The following is a 21757-nucleotide window of genomic DNA, read 5'->3' as shown; positions in this document are numbered from 1 at the left end:
TTTGTGTGAGAGACCATCCAGTCCAACCCCCCTGCTCCAGCAGGGCACCCACAGCAGCTTGCCCAGGAGCACAGTGCCCAGCTGGGCTTGGAAGCTCTCCACACCAGGAGACTCCACAACCTCTCTGGGCAGCCTGCTCCAGGCCTCCAGCACCCTCACAACAAACAACTTTCTCCTCCTGCTCAGATGGAACCTCCTGGCTTCCAGTCTGTGCCCACTGCCCCTTGTGCTGTCCCTGGGCACCACTGAGCAGAGGCTGGCCCCAGCCTCTTGCCCCCCACAGCTCCTTTAGCTCTTGCTGAGCATTGCTCAGCTGCCCTCTGGGGCTGCTCTTCTGCAGGCTCTCAGCCCCAGGGCTCTCAGCCTTTGCTGCTGCCAGAGCTGCTCCAGGCCCCTCAGCAGCTCTGTAGCCTCTGCTGGACTCTCTCCAGAGAAGGAGTCCCCACAACCTCTCTGGGTAGCCAAGGTTCTACCACTCTCAAAGAACCTCCTCCTCATGTTTAGATGGAATGTCCTCTTCAAATTTGTGTCTGTTACCTCTTGTCCTGCACTGAGCTCCACTGAAAACAGACTGGCCCCATCCTCCTGCCAGCCACCCTGGAAGTATTTATAAGCATTGGTAAGATCCCCTCCTCAGTCTTAGAGAAGGAGGCTAAAAAGCCTTCTCCAGGCTGAAAAGCCCCAAGTGCTTCAGCCTTAGAATAGAATAGAATAGAATAGAATAGAATAGAATAGAATTAACCAGGTTGGAAGAGACCTTTGAGATCATCAAGTCCAACCTATCACTCAACACCATCTAATCAACTAAACCATGGCACCAAGGGCCTCAGCCAGGCTCTTCCTAAACACCTCCAGGGATGGGGACTCCACCACCTCCCTGGGCAGCACATCTCAATGGGCAATCTCTCTTGCTGGGAAGAACTTCTTCCTAACATCCAGCCTAAACCTCCCCTGGCACAGCTTGAGACTGTGTCCTCTTGTTCTGGTGCTGCTTGCCTGGCAGAAGAGACCAACCTCCACCTGGCTACAACCTCCCTTCAGGGAGTTGGAGAGAGCAAGAAGGTCTCCCCTGAGCCTCCTCTTCTCCAGGCTAAGCAACCCCAGCTCCCTCAGCCTCTCCTCACAGGGCTGTGCTCCAGACCCCTCCCCAGCTTTGTTGCCCTTCTCTGGACACCTTCCAGCAGCTCAACATCTTTCCCTCTCATCACCTTTGTAGCCTTTGTTGTACCCTCTCAAGCAGTTCCCTGTCCTTCCTGAACCAAGCTAGAAACATGCAGGGAGTTAGGAGCACAGGAAAGCTGGGGAGGGACTGCTTAGGGTGTCAGGGAGTGACAGGACTGGGGGGTGTGTGTGTGGAAAAAAAACCTAGAAATGGGTAGATTGAGATTGGATGTGAGGAAGAAGTTGTTCCCCATGAGGGTGGTGAGAGCCTGGCACAGGTTGCCCAGGGAGGTGGTGGAAGCCTCCTGCCTGGAGGTGTTTGCAGCCAGGCTGGATGTGGCTGTGAGCAGCCTGCTACAGTGTGAGGTGTCCCTGCCCATGGCAGGGAGGTTGGAGCTGGCTGAGCCTTGAGGTCCCTTCCAAGCCTAACAATTCTTTGATTCAGTTCCAAGCATCCCCTACCTCCACCTGAGTCAATCTACATCCTCCAAGCCCTTTTCAAACCCAGTCTGGGAGATGTGCTGCTGCATTCCAAGAGCTGTCTCACTCCCAGGCTCCTAGCAAACCTTTGTACCTCCTCAGAAAGGTTTGGTGTCAGCTCAGCACATTTGTCAAGGCAGGAACTGCTGCCTCCTCACCCAGGAGCAGAGAAATCAGTGGTGTCATTGATATGCTTGCAGCTGGTGTGCACAGAAACCTGCTGCTGATTCAGGCCTTGAATTATTCATTAGGAACTACTCCAGAGAGTCAGAGGACATCTGCACTTGGGAGCTGCCACCACTGGGAAGTGGAACTGCACATGAAGCAGGCACCTTGCAACTGCAGCATGAGGATGTTCTTGATTTCAACTGACAGGATTTCAGCACGCTGGGGGTTGGATCAGCTAGGATGCAAACCATGGTTTCCAGATGGAATGGGGTTGCTCACCACCTCCCCCACACCCCATGCATCCCTTTCTTGCCCCTGAAGTTTGTGCTTTGGGACAAAGGTGCAAGGCAAGTCAGCTTGTGTGAGGGATCAGCCAGTCCAACCCCCCTGCTCCAGCAGGGCACCCCCAGCAGCTTGCCCAGGAGCACAGTGCCCAGCTGGGCTTGCAAGCTCTCCACACCAGGAGACTCCACAACCTCTCTGGGCAGCCTGCTCCAGGCCTCCAGCACCCTCACAACAAACAACTTTCTCCTCCTGCTCAGATGGAACCTCCTGGCTTCCAGTCTGTGCCCACTGCCCCTTGTGCACCTGGGCACCACTGAGCAGAGCCTGGCCCCAGCCTCTTGCCCCCCACAGCTCCTTTAGCCTTTGCTGAGCATTGCTCAGCTGCCCTCTGGGGCTGCTCTTCTGCAGGCTCTCAGCCCCAGGGCTCTCAGCCTTTGCTGCTCCCAGAGCTGCTCCAGGACCCCTCAGCATCTCTGTAGCCTCCATTGGCCTCTCTCCAGAGAAGGAGTCCCCACAACCTCTCTGGGCAGCCTGCTCCAGGGCTCTGTCACCCTCACTGTAAAGAAGTTTCTCCTCTTGTTGAGGAGAATGAAGACTGGAGATGCTCAGCTGCCCTGGGCCAGCCACACCAGGGTGACCTGCACCTCACCCTTCTGCTTCCCTGCTTTGTCCCCCTTCCTTCCAGCTGTTTGGTGGGACACTGGAAAAGGCTGCACAGAGAGGTGGTTGTGGCTCCATCCCTGGAGATATTCAAGGTGAGGCTCCACAGGGCCCTGGGCAGCCTGATCTAGTTGAGGATGTCCTGCCTGTAGGTGTTAAGTTTGGGGATGGAGGAACAAGCAGTAGTTCCCATTAGCTTGCTTTGCAGTACTCTTCCTTTCCAGACTGTAGCTTAATGGTCTCTGGGACACATTTCCAGGGGACAGAAGTTTCAGGAAGCCATTCTGGAGAAGCAGAGTGGCAAAGCAGTGGTATGGGAACAGGGTGACACTGCGAAGCCAAGTGACAAATGAATCACTGTGCAAGGCCATGGGGCTGAGTGACTTACACAGCCTGTGTCAGAACCCACAGCGAGCTCTCAGCCAAGGGCACAGCCACACAGTCCATCAGGATGTGTCTGACACACGGCACAGGTCACTCCCTCCATCCCCTGAGGCTGCAGAGCTAGGCTGTGGAGCCAAGGCTTCTGATTTCCAGTTCAAAGGCAGCTGTGAGCAGGAATGGTTCAAAGGGGTCCTCTGGGCTTGGCTGCTTCAAAGATTTCCAGCACAAGCTGACTTGTCTTGAAGCCTTCTCCCAAAGTACAAAGTGCAGGGAGAAGAAAGAAGGGCAGGGGAAGAGGTGGTGCTGAACATGTTTGTCATGCCTTGAGAAGGGAAGGCTTAGGGGAGACCTTATTACCATGGCCAGCACACAGAGGGTGGCTACCAAGGGGATAGAGACTCCCTTTTGACAAGGAATCCCATGGATAAGACAAGAGGTGATGGGGACAAGGTACTGCTGGGGAGATTCCCTTTGGAGTCCAGAAGAAAATGTTGCCCCATGAGAAGAGTTGGACACTGGAGTCATCTCCCAGGGGAAGTGGTGGAGTCCTCTGCATTGGACAGTTTCAAGACTCAGCCTGCCAGGGTGCTGAGCCAGCTCAGTTCAACTCCATCATCACCTAGAAAGCTTGGAGCAGATGATCCTTGGGGTCCCTTCCAACCTGGCACTCTGTAAGCCTCTTTCCTTCTGGAAACCATGGTTTGGATGCCAAGCCACCCACTCCCAGGTACAACATGTTGCAGAATGTGACTTTAGTTTGGCCTGTACAGAGCATGGCAAGGAGCTCTGATCAGTCAGCCAAGACAGGAGTTACCTCTGGTGTTGGCAGTGTCACCAATGAGGCCAAGGATGAAAGGGGCACCACTGGCTTGTAAGCTTCCTAGAGCTGTGGGGTTGGTTTCTTCTCCCTAGTATCAGGTAGACAAGAGGAAATGGCCTGAAATTGTGCCTGGGGAGGGTTAGGTTGGAGATTGGGAAAGATGTCTTTGCTGCAGGAGTGGTCAGGGATTGGAACAGGCTGCCCAGGCTGCAGGTGGTGAGATCCCCACCACGGGACACCCATGTCTGGGACCTGGCACTCGGGGACGTGGTTTAATGGCCATGGTGGGGATGGGTCCATGGTTGGGCTTGATGGTCTTTAGAGGCCTCTTCCAACTGCTCCAACTGAAACAGTTCTATGATTGCATGGTAACCTGGGGCTGTCCACATGCCTGTTAACCCAGCAGCCATCCTTGGTCTTCCTCAGAGCACTACGCTGCCAGCAGCCATCCAAGCCCCATCCTGGACCTCAACTGCTCTCTTTGTTTTCTTGTTTTGGAAACAGATGGCAAAACTGAGCAGGGTGTTTACCTCTGGTCACCTGGAGATGATGCCATGCCACAAGCCACTCTGAATCGCCAGAAGAAGAACAAATCAGCTTGTTCCATATTCCCTTACAAGCTCCTCTTAACGATCAGCACGCTGCAGAAGGCAGCTCAAGGCAGATCCGGCTCCAAGCACACTGAGAGGCACAGGGAAGCATGGAAATCTCCAAGGCAAACCATGCTGGAATCTCCATGGAGATTTCAAAGGCAAAACTCCTTGGGATATTCATGGAAATCTCCTAGGCAAAAGTCATTGGGACATCCATGGAAACCCTCCCGGGACCAGCACCCCAGCGTGGTACAAAGCAGCGAGACCTCTATGCTGAGCAGGAGGGATCAATCAGTCCAGCTCCAGCATGTGAGACCACAGAGCGGTTCTTCGACTATGACCAGGTCTTATGTGCCCTTTGAAACCAAAATGCTGCAGCTCAAGCTGGACAACTCTTTGTATGGACCTGCTGTGAAGTCCTCCATCCCTCCTCCCTCCGTCGTACGTCCCAAGAACTGGGGCTCGCCGCAAGGGAAGGCAGCTGCCAGTGAGCAGGGGGAAGTCCCTCCCCAGGAAGAGGAGGCTGAGCTCATCGATCCCTTTATGGCTTCTTCGAAACTGATCAAATCCACACGGACGATAATGGCCCAAATGCCAAACAGAGCCACCTGCAGGAGGAAATCGGTCTTCTGCCCGTATGCTGCAGACCCCAGCGATCTCAGGCTTCTGACGGGGAAGCAGCAGGAGGAGAACGCAGCGGCCGCCGCAGCTCAGTACCAGGCACACCAGGCCAGGCTCAGGGAAGAGGAGCAGAGAGCACGCAGGAAGGCTTGGCTGAGGAAAGTTAAAGGCTTGCCTACAGACTCCTTCACTTGGGGAGGGGGAAAGAGCTGCCCCTGAACTTGGGCACAAAACGTTCATCTGAGGTGAGCCCTCAGCCCAGCACCCGACCACCATCTGAAGGTTCTGGTGTCCAGCTGAGTCTGCTCTCCAGATCCCTCTGCTCTTCAGATCCCTCTGCTCTCTAGATCTCTCTGCTCTCAGATCCCTCTGCTCTCTAGATCTCTCTGCTCTCCTGATCCCTCTTTTTCCCACATCCCTCTGCTCTCCAGATCCCTCTGCTCTTCAGATCCCTCTGCTTTCCAGATCCCTCTGCTTCCCTGATCCCTCTGCTCTCCAGATCCCTCTGCTCTCCTGATCCCTCTGCTCTCCTGATCCCTCTGCTCCCCTGATCCCTCTGCTCCCCTGATCCCTCTTTTTTCCTGATCCCTCTTTTTTCCATATCCCTCTGCTCTCCAGATCTCTCTGCTCTTCAGATCCCTCTACTCCCCTGATCCCTCTGCTCTCCTGGTCCCTCTTTTTTTCCAGATCCCTCTGCTGTCCAGATCTCTCTGCTTCCCAGATCCCTCTGCTCTCCTGATCCCTCTTTTTTCCAGATCCCTCTGCTTCCCAGATCCCTCTGCTCTCCTGATCCCTCTGCTTTCCAAGCACAAAAGGCAACTCCACTGCAGAGTTTTCCCAGCACTTACCATTGGTACATTTGGCTGTTTCCTCCAGGCAGTGAATGGACTGAGCCTGCTCCTGGATTTGTCTTGCTAGACCTGCTGTTAGCACAGCCCCTGCACTGTTTGACACTAATAGAGATCACCATATGGCTCAGCTGCCTGTGAATCATTAATTAACTAACAATTAACCCCAAATCTTCTCAGGGTTGGTGTGGATTGACCAGAGTTTCTGAGCTGACGAAGTGTGGACTGAAACCTGGCTCAGCAGCTGAGCCCACAGGGTGGTGCAGTCTAGCTGAAGGCCAGCAATCAGTGGTGCAGCCCATGGGGTCAGTGCTGGGCCTGATCTTCATTAATTAATGGGTGATGGGGCAGAGAGCACCCCCAGCTGGGTGGCAGATGACACCAAAGTAGAAGGAGTGGCTGATGCACCAGAGCTGAGCTGCCATACTGAGGGACTGAGACAGCCTGGAGAAATGGGCTGAAAGAGAACAGGAGAGCTTCAGCAAGGGGAAGAGCCAAACCCTGCACCTAAGGAGGAACAGCCCCAAGCACCAGGACAAGATGGGGAGCACCTAGCTGGAAAGCAGCTTGAAATGCATTAAGGAATTAATGGTGATGGTTTTGGGCCCCTCAGTTCAGGAAGGACCTCAGGGAACGGCTTGAGAGTCCAGCACAGAGCCACAAAGGTGCTGAAGGGAGAGGAACATCTCCCTGCTGAGGGCAGGCTGAGGGAGCTGGGGGGCTTGAGCTTGGAGCAGAGGAGCCTGAGGGGTGACCTCATTCATGCCAATTCCATGAAATTCTATGAAATGGGCTGAAAGAGAACAGGAGAGCTTCAGCAAGGGGAAGAGCCAAACCCTACACCTAAGGAGGAACAGCCCCGAGCACCAGGACAGGATGGGAATCACCTAGCTGGAAAGCAGCTTGAAATGCATTAAGGAATTAATGGTGATGGTTCTGGGCCCCTCAGTTCAGGAAGGACCTCAGGGAACTGCTTGAGAGAGTCCAGCACAGAGCCACAAAGGTGCTGAAGGGAGAGGAACATCTCCCTGCTGAGGGCAGGCTGAGGGAGCTGGGAGGCTTGAGCTTGGAGCAGAGGAGCCTGAGGGGTGACCTTGTTCATGGTGATAAAGATGTGCAGGGCACTTCCAGCAGGACAGAGCCAGGCTCTGCTCGGGGATGTCCAGTGATAGGACAAGGGGCAATGGGTGCAAGCTGGGGCAGAGGAAGTTCCATGGGAACAGAAGGGAAAACTTTTTCCCTGTGAGGATGCCAGAGCCCTGCAGCAGGCTGCCCAGAGAGGTTGTGGAGTCTCCTTCTCTGGAGAGCTTCCAAACCCAGCTGACCTTTGTGCTCCTGGGCAAGCTGCTGTGGGTGGCCTGCTCTAGCAGAGGGGTTGAACTGGATGATTTCCAGAGGTCCCTTCCAATCCCACCGTGCTGGGGGGGATTTTCCTGTATTAAAGGCAGGCCACTCCTGGCCACAGTCACCTCAAGGGTCCTTCAGCAGCACTTTTGGCTTGAGATGAACCTCTGTGAAGCTCTCCACAGGGTGATGATAGTCATGGGGTTTTTAATGTCATCCTCATCTTCCAAATCCTTTGATTAAGCCAAACCTTGCTAACAGTGAGAAAGATCAACACTTGTTCTCCAATGTATAATAACAAGCAGGTAATAAAAGCTCTCTGTGTCAAACCCATGCAGATGTAGTCCAGATGTGCTGCTGAAGGGCCAGGCATGCTGAGGATGAGGGAGGTTGGGAGGCTGGCAATGGCCTTATTGCAGCACACTTCAGCTATGGGACTGGGGGGTTGCAGTTATCCGAGGTGGCTTTGCCCAAGAGGAGCCGGCAGGCAGCAGCAGGGATTTCACATCCAGCCACAGGATGGCACTTGCCTACAAGAAATCAGGAGTGAGCCCGGCGTGGCTGCAGCCACAGGCCCTTTGGCACAACCCCCTGGGGGAAGAAAAAAGGCATCAGAGGAAGCCTGATGAAAGAACATCATGGAAAGGCTGATGTGTTTTTAGTCCTGCCGAGGTGAGGAGGATTAGAGCATTGTCTCCCTCTTTGGAATCAATGAATGAGCATCTCCTGTAGGTATGGGTGCTCAGGCACTGGCAACATGCTATGGCCAGCAGAGGTGTGTGAAGCCACCTACCAGGGCAGAGCTGGACCCATTCCTCCTATGATGGGCTTTAGCTGAGCACAGCAGGGGCAAAGGTGGGAGCTGGGCATCAGAGATGCATTGGAAGGGAATTGATCTGTGGGAAGATGTCATAAGTGGGCCGCGGAGTCACTTCTGAAGGTAACTATGGGTAGCTCATTTGGATAGGATAGAATAGAATTAACCAGGTTAGAAGAGACCTCAGAGATCATCAAGTCCAACCTATCATCCAGCACCATCTAATCAACTAAACCATGGCACCAAGTGCCTCATCCAGGCTCTTCCTAAACACCTCCAGGCATGGGGACTCCACCACCTCCCTGGGCAGCACATCCGAATGGGCAATCTCTCTTGCTGGGAAGAACTTCTTCCTAACATCCAGCCTGAACCTCCCCTGGCACAGCTTGAGACTGTGTCCTCTTGTTCTGGTGCTGGGTGCCTGGGAGAAGAGACCAACCCCCACCTGGCTACAACCTCCCTTCAGGGAGTTGTAGAGAGCAAGAAGATCTCCCCTGAGCCTCCTCTTCTCCAGGCTAAGCAACCCCAGCCCCCTCAGCCTCTCCTCATAGGGCTGTGCTCCAGACCCCTCCCCAGCTTTGTTGCCTTTCTTAACTTCTGGATTCAAGTGACCTTTCTGAATGCTTGGCCTTTGGGTGTGCAGGAGTGACAAGCTGGGGGGCTGTGGGCAGCAGTGGTGCTGTGCAGGGCATGAGGCACCCCCAAGCAGAAAGGCTCACTGATCTCAGAGGCCTTTTCCAACTGGAGTGATTCTGTGGTTCTGTCCTGTATGCTCATCATCACCTGTGTGGACACCACCTCCACTGACTCTCCTGTAAAAGCTTGCCTTGAGTAGCCAGGGAGAGAGACAGCTTTGGGTTGCAATGGGACACTGAGTCCAGTAAGCAGATAAAAGGCAGGAGGCACGGAGTGGTTAATATTGTCCTTAAGTTGAGGTTTAGGTTGGATGTGAGGAACGATTTCTTCCTCAAGAGGGTTGTCAAGCCCTGGTCCAGGCTGCCCAGGGCAGTGGTGGAGTCCCCATCCCTGGAGGGGTTTCAGAGCTGTGTAGATGTGGTGCTGAGGGCCATGGGTTGATGGTGCCCTGGCAATGCTGGGTTAGGGCTGCACTCCGTGGCGTTAAAGGTCTCTTCCAACCCAAACGATTCTGATTCTGTGATCCAGGAGATCCCGGCCGGCTCCTAGCGCTGCGGGACCCCCAGCCCGCGATCCCGGCCGGCTCCTAGCGCTGCGGGACCCCCAGCCCGCGATCCCGGCCGGCTCCTAGCGCTGCGGGACCCCCAGCCCGCGATCCCGGCCGGCTCCCAGCGCTGCGGGACCCCCAGCCCGCGATCCCGGCCGGCTCCCAGCGCTGCGGGACCCCCAGCCCGCGATCCCGGCCGGCTCCCAGCGCTGCGGGACCCCCAGCCCGCGATCCCGGCCGGCTCCCAGCGCTGCGGGACCCCCAGCCCGCGATCCCGGCCGGCTCCCAGCGCTGCGGGACCCCCAGCGCTGCGGGACCCCCAGCCCGCGACCCCGGCCGGCTCCCAGCGCTGCGGGACCCCCAGCCCGCGATCCCGGCCGGCTCCCAGCGCTGCGGGACCCCCAGCCCGCGATCCCGGCCGGCTCCCAGCGCTGCGGGACCCCCAGCCCGCGATCCCGGCCGGCTCCCAGCGCTGCGGGACCCCCAGCCCGCGATCCCGGCCGGCTCCCAGCGCTGCGGGACCCCCAGCCCGCGATCCCGGCCGGCTCCCAGCGCTGCGGGACCCCCAGCCCGCGATCCCGGCCGGCTCCTAGCGCTGCGGGACCCCCAGCCCGCGATCCCGGCCGGCTCCCAGCGCTGCGGGACCGCAGTGCTGCAGGAGGACCCCAGCGCTACAGACTCCCAGCGCAGCTGAGCCCCAACCCGCGCTCCCCTGCCCGGCCCCGCCCCACGCCGCGCCCCCGTGACGTCAGCGAGGCGGGCTGGGGGGAGCGGGTGGCCACGTCTCGCGCTGCGAGCCGCCAGTACGCACGCGCAGGGGGAGGGACCGTGCGGACGGAGCGAGCCGGGATTGGCCACTGGCGGTGACGTAAGCGGCAGGCGGAAGTCAGCGGCTCCCACCATGCTCCGGCAGGTGAGGGAGGGGCGGCCGGGCCGGGCCGGGCCGGGGGCGGCAGCCGCCGGGGTTGGGCGCTGGCGGTGCGGGAGAGGCAGGTGCTCTGTGCTGGCATGGGCTTGCGGGCCGCGGGGCTGCGCTGCCAGCAGGACTGCCGTTGTTCCGTAACGCCTCGCTTACGTGTGCCGGCTGAGAGCCGTTGGGATAGCGCTAGGGGAAGAGGAGCGATCGCAGCCCAGCCCCAGCCTGCCCGGGGCTGATCCCCCGCTGTGTGGGCAACAGGGGCAGGGAGGGCATTCTGCCTCACTCCTGTACTCTGCTGAGACCCCAGCTGCAGTGCTGGGGCAGCTCTGGAGAGCTCAGCACAGACAGGGACCTGTTGGTGCGAGGGCAGAGGAGGCCACAGCAGTGCTGGCAGGGCTGGAAGCCCTCTGCTGTGAGGCCAGGCTGAGAGAGTTGGGGTCGTTCATGCAGGAGAAGAAAAGGCTTCGGGGAGAACCGGTGGCCTTTCAGGACTTAAAGGAACCAATGAGAAAGCTGGGGACAGAGTTTTGGGCAGGGCCTGTTGTGACAGGACAAAGGGGGGGTGGGTTGAAACTCAAAGATGGGGATTCAAGCTGGGGAGAAGGAAGAAATGTTTGACCCTGAGGGTGGTGAGAGCCTGACCCAGGTTGCCCAGGGAGCTGGGAGATGCCACTGGATCCTTGCAGTCATTGCAGGTCAGGTTACTTGGGGCTGTGAGCAACCTGCTCTAGTTGGGGATATCCCTGCTGGCTGCAGGGGGGTTGGACTGGATGAGCTTTAAAAGCCATTTCAAAGCCAAACCAGTCTGGGATTCTATGCAGATGATTTTTGGGTGAGAGCACTCAGCCAGTCTTGTGCTGGTGATGTTATGATTCTGCAGGGTCTGCAGCAGAGGTGCACCCTGTCTGTAAAAATCATCAATTCCAGGTCTGTTAGCAGTTTATTCAGTGGACTGCAGGAGGATTGGGTACAAGCCTGGTCAGGCACAGGAATAGCTTTGTTACAAAAGGTAGTGAGAGGAATGAAGAATAAAGGACACCAGAGGTAGGTGGGAAGTTAACTGCCTGGGTGCAGAAAGGGGGCTTGGAGCCACACTGTGCTTATGTGGTTGTCCCAAAGAACAAATCATAGAGTCATGGAATTGTTAGGGTTGGAAGGGGACCTCAAGGATCAGCCAGTTCCAACCCCCCTGCCCTGGGCAGGGACACCTCACTCAAAACAGTCTGTACTGTACTTTTTGGTTTGTGTGTGGTTAAACCTTGACACTCCTCTCAGTATCCTTAAGGTGACACCATGACACCACAGGGTAACCAGAAGTGTCCCTCTTTAGGAGATGAAAGCAGGTTGGTTGTAACCCTTTGTGTCTGTTTGCCACTTCAGGACAGCAGTGATGACATTGAAGATGTGTCTCTCTTTGATGCAGATGATGATGTGTCCAGGAGATCCAAAAAGTCAAAAATCAGGTCAGTGGCCACAGAGAGTTCCCTGAGGAATCATGAGTGGCTAGAGAGCAGCCAGGCAGAAAGGCACCTGGGGGTACTGGTGGACAGCAGCTGAACAGGAGCCAGCAGTGTGCTCAGGGGGCCAAGAAGGCCAATGGCATCCTGGCCTGCATCAGGAACAGTGTGGCCAGCAGGAGCAGGGAGGTCATTGTGCCCTGTGCTCAGCACTGCTCAGGCCACACCTTGAGTCCTGTGTCCAGTTCTGGGCTCCTCAGTTTAAGAAGGACATTGAGAGACTTGAAGGTGTCCAGAGAAGGGCAACAAAGCTGGGGAGGGGTCTGGAGCACAGCCCTGTGAGGAGAGGCTGAGGGAGCTGGGGTTGCTTAGCCTGCAGAAGAGGAGGCTCAGGGGAGACCTTCTTGCTCTCTGCAACTCCCTGAAGGGAGGCTGTAGCCAGGTGGGGGTTGGTCTCTTCTGCCAGGCACCCAGCACCAGAACAAGAGGACACAGTCTCAAGCTGTGCCAGGGGAGGTTTAGGCTGGATGTGAGGAGAAAGTTCTACACAGAGAGAGAGATTGGCCCTTGGGATGTGCTGCCCAGGGAGGTGGTGGAGTCCCCATCCCTGGAGGTGTTTAGGAAGAACCTGGATGTGGCACTTAGTGCCATGGTTTAGTTAGTCATGAGGTGTTGGGTGATAGGTTGGACTGGATGATCTCTGAGGTCTCTTCCAACCTGGTTGATCCCATCCCATCCCATCCCATCCCATCCCATCCCATCCCATCCCATCCCATCCCATCCCATCCCATCCCATCCCTTCTGTAGTCAGTGTGCCTCTGCCGTTTCCAGCAGTCCTTGCACACTGGGGCTGTGTTGGGCTGCTGTGAGCTGGTGGCAGGTCCCTTGGCAGTGTCCTTTGCCTGCAGGTGCCCTCAGCCTTGCCTGAAGGGGCTGTGTCTGTGCTGTGCTTCCTTCCAGGCACCCAGTGGCGTCGTTCTTCCACCTCTTCTTCCGAGTCAGTGCCATCGTCGTCTACCTGCTCTGTGAGCTCCTAACCAGCAGCTTCATTGCCTGCATGGTGACAATCATCCTCCTCCTCTCCTGTGACTTCTGGACTGTGAAGGTAAGTTCCCCTTGGGCTCCTTGTTGTCTTCATCTCACTGTGCAACAACAACTGAGCAGTGGTTGTCCCACCAAAGAATCACAGGATGTTAGGGGTTGGAAGGGACCTCTGGAGATCGGAGTCCAACCCCCCCCTGCCAGAGCAGGATCACCCAGGGCAGGTCACACAGAGGCACATCCAGGTGGGTTTGGAGTCTCTCCAGAAGAGGACACTCCCCAACCTCTCTGGGCAGCCTGTTCCAGGGCTCCAGCACTCTCAACATAAAGAAGTTTCTCCTCATACTGAGGTGGAGCTTCATGTGTTCAAGCCTGTAGCCATTGCTCCTTGTCCTGCTACTGGGCACCACCAGTAAGAACCTGGCACCTTCATCTTGGCACTAACCCCTCAGGTATTTCTAGGCATTGATGAGATCCCCTCTCAGCCTTCTTGAGACCAAGCAGACCCAATTCTCTCAGTCTTTCTTCATTGGAGAGATGTTCAGGTCAGGCATCCCCCAGGGATCAGTGCTGGGCCCCATCCTCTTTAACATCTTCATTGATGATCTGGATGAGGGGAGTGAGTCAGTCATCAGCAAGTTTGCAGGGGACACCAAGCTGGGAGCAGATGTTGGTCAGTTAGAGGCCAGAAGGGACCTTGACCGACTGGACAGATGGGCAGAGGCCAACAGGATGGCATTCAACAAGTCCAAGTGCCAGGGGCTGCACTTTGGCCACAACAACCCCATGCAGAGCTACAGGCTGGGGTTGGAGTGGCTGAGAGCTGCCAGAGAGGGACCTGGGGGTGCTGACTGACAGCTGCCTGAACATGAGCCAGCAGTGTGCCCAGGTGCCCAAGAAGGCCAATGGCATCCTGGACTGCATCAGGAACAGTGTGGCCAGCAGGAGCAGGGAGGTCATTGTGCCCTGTGCTCAGCACTGGTTAGGCCACACCTTGAGTCCTGTGTCCAGTTCTGGGCCCCCCAGTTTAGGAAGGACATTGAGAGACTTGAAGGTGTCCAGAGAAGGGCAACAAGGCTGGGGAGGGGTCTGGAGCACAGCCCTGTGAGGAGAGGCTGAGGGAGCTGGGGTTGCTTAGCCTGCAGAAGAGGAGGCTCAGGGGAGACCTTCTTGCTCTCTCCAACTCCCTGAAGGGAGCTTGTAGCCAGGTGAGGGTTGGTCTCTTCTCTCTAGCAACCAGCACCAGAACAAGAGGACACAGTCTCAAGCTGTGCCAGGGGAGGTTTAGGCTGGAGGTGAGGAGAAAGTTCTTCCCAGAGAGAGTTGTTAGCCATTGGGATGTGCTGCCCAGGGAGGTGGTGGTGTCCCCATCCCTGGAGGTGTTCAAGAGGGGATTGGATGTGGCACTTGGAGCCATGGTCTAGTCCTGAGGTCTGTGGTGCCAGGTTGGATCTGATGATCTCTGAGGTCTCTTCCAACCTTGCTGATGCTGTGAGACTGTGATCTGAACACATCATCAATTGGATCGTTGTGGACCTAAGAGCCTTGAAATCTCCTTCTGCCAAAGGTGGGGCAAAGGGGCAGCCCCAAACCCAGCCTCAAAGAGCTGAACTTTGCCAGCTGGTTTCCTTTGCTTCCAGTGGCAGGGCTCAGGCTTGCTGCTCTGCTTCTCTTCCAGAACGTCACAGGGAGGCTGATGGTTGGCCTTCGCTGGTGGAACCAGGTGGATGATGATGGGAGGAGCCACTGGCTGTTTGAAGCTAGAAAGGTAAATTCCTGGAGGGTGTTTTTCAAGCCTTTTAATGACTTCTGGGTTGTGAACCCCCTGGGGATGAGCACTGACTGTTGGTTTGCAGGATGCAGCTTCCCCCTGCAGAGCCAGGGAGGGGATTCTGCCGCTCTGCTGAGACCTCACCTGGAGTACTGTGGACAGGGCTGGAGCCCTCAGCAGAGGAAGGACCTGGACCTGATGGAGAGGGTCCAGAGGAGGGCCATGAACATGCTCAGGGGGTTGGAGCAGCTCTGCTCTGAGGACAGGCTGAGGGAGCTGGGGGTGTTCAGCCTGGAGAAGAGAAGGCTCCAGGGAGGCCTAATAGCAGCCTGCCAGTACCTGAAGGGGGCTGCAAGAAGGATGGAGAGAGACTGTTTGCAAAGGCCTGCAGGGACAGGACCAGGGCCAATGGCTTCAAACTAGAGCAGAGCAGATTGAGATTGGATGTTAGGAAGAAGCTTTTCCCTATGAGGGTGGTGGAACACTGGCACAGGTTGCCCAGGGAGGTGGTTGAGGCTCCATCCATTCAGGGTGTGGCTTGGTGAGGCCCATGGCAACCAGGTCTAGCTGGGGCTGTCCCTGCAGGGGGGTTGGACTGGATGACCTTTGGAGGTTCCCATAAGTTGTCAACCCAGTCCAGGTCCTTTGGCTGTTAGAGGAAGAACTAAGTCCTTGCTTGGCATCTTCTGAGAGCTCTTGCAGTGAGGAGGCCACAAAGATGATCCAAGGGCTGGGCACACCTCTGCTGTGAGGATAGCTTGAGGGAGCTGGGCCTGGTCAGCCTGGGGAAGAGAAGACTCTGGGGCTGCCTTCCAGTGCCTGAAGGGATCCTACAGGAAGGCTGCAGAGGGACTTGTCAGAAGGACAAGGGGGAATAGTTTCAAGCTGAGAGAGGGAAAGCAGGGTTAGACTGGAGCTTAGGAAGAAGTTCTTCAGTACAGGGGTGGTGAGACACTGGAGCAGGCTGCCCAGGGAGGTTGTGGCTGCTTCCTCCCTGGGGGTGTTCAAGGCCAGGTTGGATGAGTTCTTGAGCAGCCAAGTCTAGCTGAGAGGTGGCCCTGCCCATGGCAGGGGAGTTGGAGTAGGTGACCTCTAAGGTCCCTTCCATCATTCTGCTTTCTAAAGACTTGATCAAATCAGCAGGGTGCTGAGAACCAGACCTCTGTATGTGCAAGGTAAAAGCCACCCTGCTTGGGTGCTAAGGGTAGCAGTGTTGACCTCTGCCTGGGGTTCTGGTTGTGCCATGCTCTGGAGGGAGGCAACGTGACCCTTTGGGCTGCTCCCAGGCTCTGGAGCTCAGCCATGCAGGAAATGTCCTGTTGCCCAGACTGAACCTTTCTAACCCCAAGCTTTCCAAGAGGGTTTGGTGCTGTTGCCTGGTAGGAAATTGACCACAGGGTCCCTTTAAAGGGAAACTTCTCTGGTGCAGAGCAGCACTTTGTGATGGAGCAATTGACCTTGAAAGCACAGTCTCAAGCTGTGCCAGGGGAGGTTTAGGCTGGAGGGGAGGAGAGAGTTCTTCCCAGAAAGAGGAATTGGCCATTGGAATGTGCTGCCCAGGGGGGTGGTGGAGTCCCCATCCCTGGAGGTGTTCAAAAAGGCTTGGATGTGGCCCTTGGAGCCATGGTTTAGTTGTCAGGAGGTGTTAGGGATTAGGTGACAGGTTGGACTTGATGACCTCTGAGGTCTTTTCCAACCTGGTTGATTCTGTGCTTGTGCTCTACTTGTGTGGAGGCAAAACCCAGGGGGCTTGTTGATCACAGAATCCCAGCCTGGTGGGATTGGAAAGGACCTCTGCAGATCATCCAGTCCCAACCCCCTGCTCCAGCAGGGCACCCACAGCAGCTTGCCCAGGAGCACAGTGCCCAGCTGGGCTTGGAAGCTCTCCACACCAGGAGACTCCACAACCTCTCTGGGCAGCCTGCTCCAGGCCTCCAGCACCCTCACAACAAAGAACTTTCTCCTCCTGCTCAGGTGGAACCTCCTGGGTTCAGTCTGTGCCCTTAAACACAGTGCAGGGGTAAAGGGCAGTGTGAGCTGTACCATGGAGCAGCCTCTTCATCTCCATTTCCTTTCTGTTCTTTCTTTAGGGGAGCAAAACCTCATCAGAAGCAGAGTCCAGAATTTTCTGGTTGGGTTTGATTTCCTGCCCTATGATCTGGGTGATCTTTGCCTTCAGTGCTCTCTTCTCTTTCAAAGTCAAGTGGCTGGTGAGTGTGGACTCCTTCAGCTCAGGTCCCCCTTCTCTTCCAGGCAAGGTGGTGTCAGTCACTGACTGTGTTTTCCTCTGTCTCAGGCAGTGGTTGTGATGGGAGTGGTGCTGCAGGGAGCCAACCTTTATGGTTACATCAGGTGCAAAGTGGGCAGCAGAAAGAACTTGACCAGCATGGCCACCAGCTACCTGGGGAAGCAGTTCCTGAGGCAGGTAAGGTCTCCAGGCCTTTGGGAAGCCTCTGGCCATACTTCCTTCTCTCCACCACTCCCCTTCCCACCTGGGCCATGAAAAGAAAGACTGAGGGGAAAAAAAAAACACCTTTTCTGTGTAGCTCTGCAGAGGGAACCTTCACACCTTGCTGCTTTGCTGAGTTGAGCCCTCTTTATCAGAGCCCCTTGCCAGGTACTGGCTTCAGCTTCCATTTGCAGCCCCTCTTAAGCTTGTACTTGCTGGTGCCAGGGACAGCTGCCACAGGAGCTGCTGGAATCTGCCTGGTGTGTGGGACAGCTTGGGGTTGGTCTCTTCTGCCAGGCAACCAGCACCAGAACAAGAGGACACAGTCTCAAGCTGTGCCAGGGGAGGTTTAGGCTGGAGGTGAGGAGAAAGTTCTTCCCAGCAAGAGTGATTGGCCCTTGGGATGTGCTGCCCAGGGAGGTGGTGGAGTCCCCATCCCTGGAGGTGTTCAAGAGGGGATTGGATGTGGCACTTGGAGCCATGGTTTAGTTGTCAGGAGGTGTTAGGTATTAAGTCACAGGTTGGACTTGATGATCTCTGAGGTCTTTTCCAACCTTATTGATTCTCTGATTCTCCTCTATGAAATAAGGGCCCACAGTGCTGACAGGGAAATGATCATGGGCAAGCTGCAGCTCTTGGATCCCAGGCTGCTGAAAAAACTCTTCCCAGGGCACTGCTGCCTCCTCAGGCTGTGCTGGCCACAGCCCCAGAGAATCACACAATTGTCAGGGCTGGAAGGGAGCTCAAGGCTCAGCCAGCTCCAACCCCCCTGCCATGGCCAGGGACACCTCACACTGCAGCAGGTTGCTCACAGCCACATCCAGCCTGGCTGCAAACACCTCCAGGCAGGAGGCTTCCACCACCTCCCTGGGCAACCTGTGCCAGGCTCTCACCACCCTCCTGGGGAACAACTTCTTCCTCACATTCAAGCTGAATCTCCCCATTTCTAGTTTTGCTCCATCCCCCCCAGTCCTATCCTTCCCTGACACCCTCAAAAGTCCCTCCCCAGCTTTCTTGGAGACCCCTGCAGATATTAGAAGGCCTCCTCTGAGCCTTCTCTTCTCCCTGCATCTGGAGGGATGTTGTGCTGGGCTGCTGCTGCCTTTTGAATTCTCTCTCACTTCCAATCAGCTCTTCCTGAGGTCCTTTTCTGCCCCAGTGTTGGGTTTCCTTCTGTCCATAGGTCCCTGCAGCACAACCATCCCCTGTTGCACTTGCAGGCTGTGACTTAACCTCTGCTTGCAGCAGGTTTCCTGGCTGTGTTCCCCAGGCAGCTCTGGGGCCAGGTGGTGTGGCTGCCACAGGTTCACCTGTGTTTGGTGCAGTTCCTCTCATCACTGTGACAGCAGCTCACTGACAAACCTTTCTGGGCAGCCTGTGCTGGGGTTGTCCTCTTCTGTAGCTGTTTGCACTTCTCAATGCTTTCACCACTGCTGTGCTTAACCAGAGGTCCAGGCAAGGCTCAGCCTCTGGCAGAAAGCACTCTCTTGCCCCTGAGTCCTGCCAGTGGGTCACATCCTGGAATCCCAGCATGGTGGGGTTGGAAGGGACCTCTTCAGATCACTCAGTCCAACCCCCTGCTCCAGCAGGGCACCCACAGCAGCTTGCCCAGGAGCACAGTGCCCAGCTGGGCTTGGAAGCTCTCCACACCAGGAGACTCCACAACCTCTCTGGGCAGCCTGCTCCAGGCCTCCAGCACCCTAACACCAAAGAACTTTCTCCTCCTGCTCAGATGGAACCTCCTGGGTTCCAGTCTGTGCCCACTGCCCCTTGTGCTGTCCCTGGGCACCACTGAGCAGAGCCTGGCCCCAGCCTCTTGCTCCCCACAGCTCCTTTAGCTCTTGCTGAGCATTGCTCAGCTCCCCTCTGGGGCTGCTCTTCTGCAGGCTCTCAGCCCCAGGGCTCTCAGCCTTTGCTGCTCCCAGAGCTGCTCCAGGCCCCTCAGCAGCTCTGCAGCCTCCCCTGGACTCTCTCCAGCAGTTCCCTGTCTCTCCTGAACTGGGGAGCCCAGAACTGGACCCAGCACTCCAGAAGAGGCCTCAGTAGAGCAGAGTTAGAGGGGGAAGAGGTCCCCTCCTGACTTGCTGGCAACTCTTCTTCATGCACCCCAGGAGACCTTTGGCCTTCCTGTCCCCAAGGGCACACTGCTGGCTCATGGGGAAGCCCCTTCTGCACCACCTCTCTCAGTGCTGTCCCTGGGCACCACTGAGCAGAGTCTGGCCCCAGCCTCTTGCCCCCCACCCTCTAGCTAGTGCTGAGCATTGAGGAGATTCCCACTGCCCTGCACTCCTTCTCTTCTTTTCTCTTTTGCCTTTCTGCAGGCTGTGGCTAAAGAGGACCAACCAGCATCCTGAGCACGGTGGAAGCCTCAATCCAGGCTGGATTCTCCTTAGTGAACAGCAGAGAGTGTTGCTGTGACCTTTAGACTCTGTGAGCTGCATAGCTGAGGTGTGAATTGAAAGGAGTCAATAAACTGTTGGAGACTTCAGGTGAACCCTCTTGGCAGCTTCAGTTTTCCATTAGCAGCTCTATCTTTTCAGTCCTTTGGTTTGATTTTTTTCCCCCCACTTCAGGTTGATTTAATTAGAATGGATTTGTCTGCAGTTGAAATGAAAGAAGCTTCTTCTAGCTGGCTCTCCTCCAGTGCTGGATGGGTTCAGAGGGAATTGCTGGGCAGCTTTTCTTCAGGAGCACCAGGCACAAGCCAACCCTTCTGCCAGCCAGCAGCTCCTGCAGCTCCTCCAGCAGCTGCTGCCCCAAGGGAGTGCTGCTTGGGGCTGCTGCTGTGCTTTGCTCTGCTGGGAGGTCCTTGCTGCCCCTGTGGCAGAGTTTGGGTAGCACTCCTGTGGCTCTGCATCTCCCAGCCTCTGATGTGGACAGCTCTGAGGTGGAGGAGGGCTGCAGGCAGCGCTGCTGTTGGCTCAGGGGGAAGATGATTGATGTCTCCTGGCAGCCAGAAAGTGGCTCCTGAGCAGCTCTGCTCTTTGGTTGATCTGAAGTGCTCATGGAGGCCTCAGTAACATCTTGTAAGCTCTTTGACCTGTGTGTCTTTGTCTGGAGGGTGCAGCAGGAGGAAAAGCAGGTTAGGAGTAGGGTTGCAGACACGGTTTCAGGGTGACTCCAAGAGCAGCCCTCGACTGCTGCTGCTCAGGGGACAGCAGCTGCCCTCATGTGGGTGCTGTGCAGTTTGGTGCCACAGGCTTTTCTCTTGTCTTCAGTGGGGGTGATCTGCAGGATGCTCTGCTCTGCACCTTCCTCCTCCTCCCAGGGGACAGGCCTGACAGAGGTTCATGCTTCTCCAATCCACCTGCTGTCCTCCAGCCGTGCTCCCCAGGGAGGCTGGGCTGGGGAAGAGCCTTCTGCAGGAGCATGAACTGCTGCCAGCATTCACTTGGAGGGCAGAAAGTGGCTTGTTTGGTGTGAGGAGCTCTGTGTGTGTGTGTGGGGGGGTGGGTCAGCTCCTGCTTGTCACATAGCTGTGTCCCAGGCAGGCTCTGCTTTCCCAGGGGGGAGGTTTCTTTGGGGGTGTGGTGAATTGGTGGGGCTGGTGGTGACAAGATGTTCTCTCCCCTGCCCTCTAGCAATAGATGGGAGCTGTACATCTGTTCAACTCTTTGGATCAATAACCTTCCTGTTGTAAATATGTATTTATGAACTCTTGACATTAAAAGAAGGCTTTTGTTTAACCAGACCAGTGATCCCTTCTTGTGCTCCAGGGCTGCACCAGCTCCTCGGGGTGTAGCCCTCACAGGGGCTACCTGGCAGCTTGAGCCCTGCTCTTCAGCAAGCTCTGCTTCAATCCTGATACCCAGGGGGCCTGGACAGTTTCCCCCATGCAAACACTTCTCTGTGGGCCTGTTGGGAGGGGTCATCATTAGGAGCTGAGGGAACTGACACTCACCTGGAGTGGCCAAGAGGCTCCTTGCCGAGGGCCCTTGGTGAGACCCTGTGCCCAGCTCCCTGGCTCACTGCCACAGATGCTGGTGCCACCCCCCAGTGGTTACTCCTCATCCCCACTTGCATGGGGAAAGTGATTCACTTCTAAGGAATGAAGACAACTGACACTCTAGAGCTCGCCTGGAGTGGCCAAGAGGCTCCTTGGTGAGGCCCTGTGCCCAGCTCCCTGGCTCACTGCCACAGATGCTGGTGCCACCCCACAGTGGTTATTCCTCATCCCCACTTGCATGGGGAAAGTGATTCACTTCTAAGGAATGAAGACAACTGACACTCTAAAGCTCACCTGGAGTGGCCAAGAGGCTCCTTCCCAAGTGCCCTTGGTGAGACCCTGTGCCCAGCTCCCTGGCTCACTGCCACAGATGCTTGTGCCACCCCCCAGTGGTTACTCCTCATCCCCACTTGCATGGGGAAGGTGATTCACTTCTAAAGAATGAAGACAGCCAAGCCAGATGAGTTGGGGACTGGACTGAAGGTGCTCCTGCAGCCAGGTGAGGGCTCATGAGAGCAGCACCCAGTGCCATGGATGGGACCTCCTCAGCTGCTGGCCAGCAAGCCCCCAGTTTGCTGCTGCCATCAAAGGGGTGGCACTGACAGCAGCACAGCTTCAGCCATGAGGTGATTGCTTGAAAGCATCTTGGAATGTAGTAAGTTGAGAGAGGTTCTGCTTCCACTCTGCTCTGCCCTGGTGAGGCTGCATCTGGAGTATTGTGTCCAGTTCTGGGCCCCCTCAGGTCAAGAAGGACCTCAGGGAGCTGCTTGAGAGAGTCCAGCACAGAGCCACAGAAATGATGAAGGGAGT

General features: G+C 56.3%; 2 protein-coding genes across 3 annotated transcripts in view; both read left to right on the top strand.

Annotated features, from left to right (window-relative positions):
* Window positions 1–5416, top strand: part of FBXW10B (F-box and WD repeat domain containing 10B) — a 29198-nt gene extending 23782 nt beyond the window's left edge. Inside the window, 2 exon segments of the mRNA XM_054171108.1 lie at window positions 4385–5364; window positions 5366–5416. Coding sequence (XP_054027083.1) covers window positions 4385–5364; window positions 5366–5416 — 1031 coding nt within the window.
* Window positions 5417–10231: 4815 nt separating this feature from the next.
* TVP23C (trans-golgi network vesicle protein 23 homolog C) lies at window positions 10232–19550 on the top strand. 2 transcript variants are annotated; one of them, XM_054170644.1, is made up of 7 exons: window positions 10232–10277; window positions 11664–11746; window positions 12701–12845; window positions 14460–14549; window positions 16643–16762; window positions 16849–16977; window positions 19323–19550. In XM_054170644.1, the coding sequence occupies exons 1-7, from the start codon at window positions 10266–10268 to the stop codon at window positions 19353–19355; spliced, it is 612 nt and encodes a 203-aa protein (XP_054026619.1). In that variant the 5' UTR covers window positions 10232–10265; the 3' UTR covers window positions 19356–19550. The 2 variants fall into 2 exon arrangements, with proteins under 2 accessions (XP_054026619.1, XP_054026620.1); XM_054170645.1 differs by lacking the exon at window positions 14460–14549.
* Window positions 19551–21757: the final 2207 nt, after the last annotated feature.

This window comes from Dryobates pubescens, chromosome 20 (genome assembly GCF_014839835.1).
Source record: "Dryobates pubescens isolate bDryPub1 chromosome 20, bDryPub1.pri, whole genome shotgun sequence".
In the NCBI taxonomy this organism is placed as follows: Eukaryota; Metazoa; Chordata; class Aves; order Piciformes; family Picidae; genus Dryobates; species Dryobates pubescens.
Note: the sequence above shows the minus strand (reverse complement) of the source record. Positions and strands in the feature narration are given on the sequence as shown.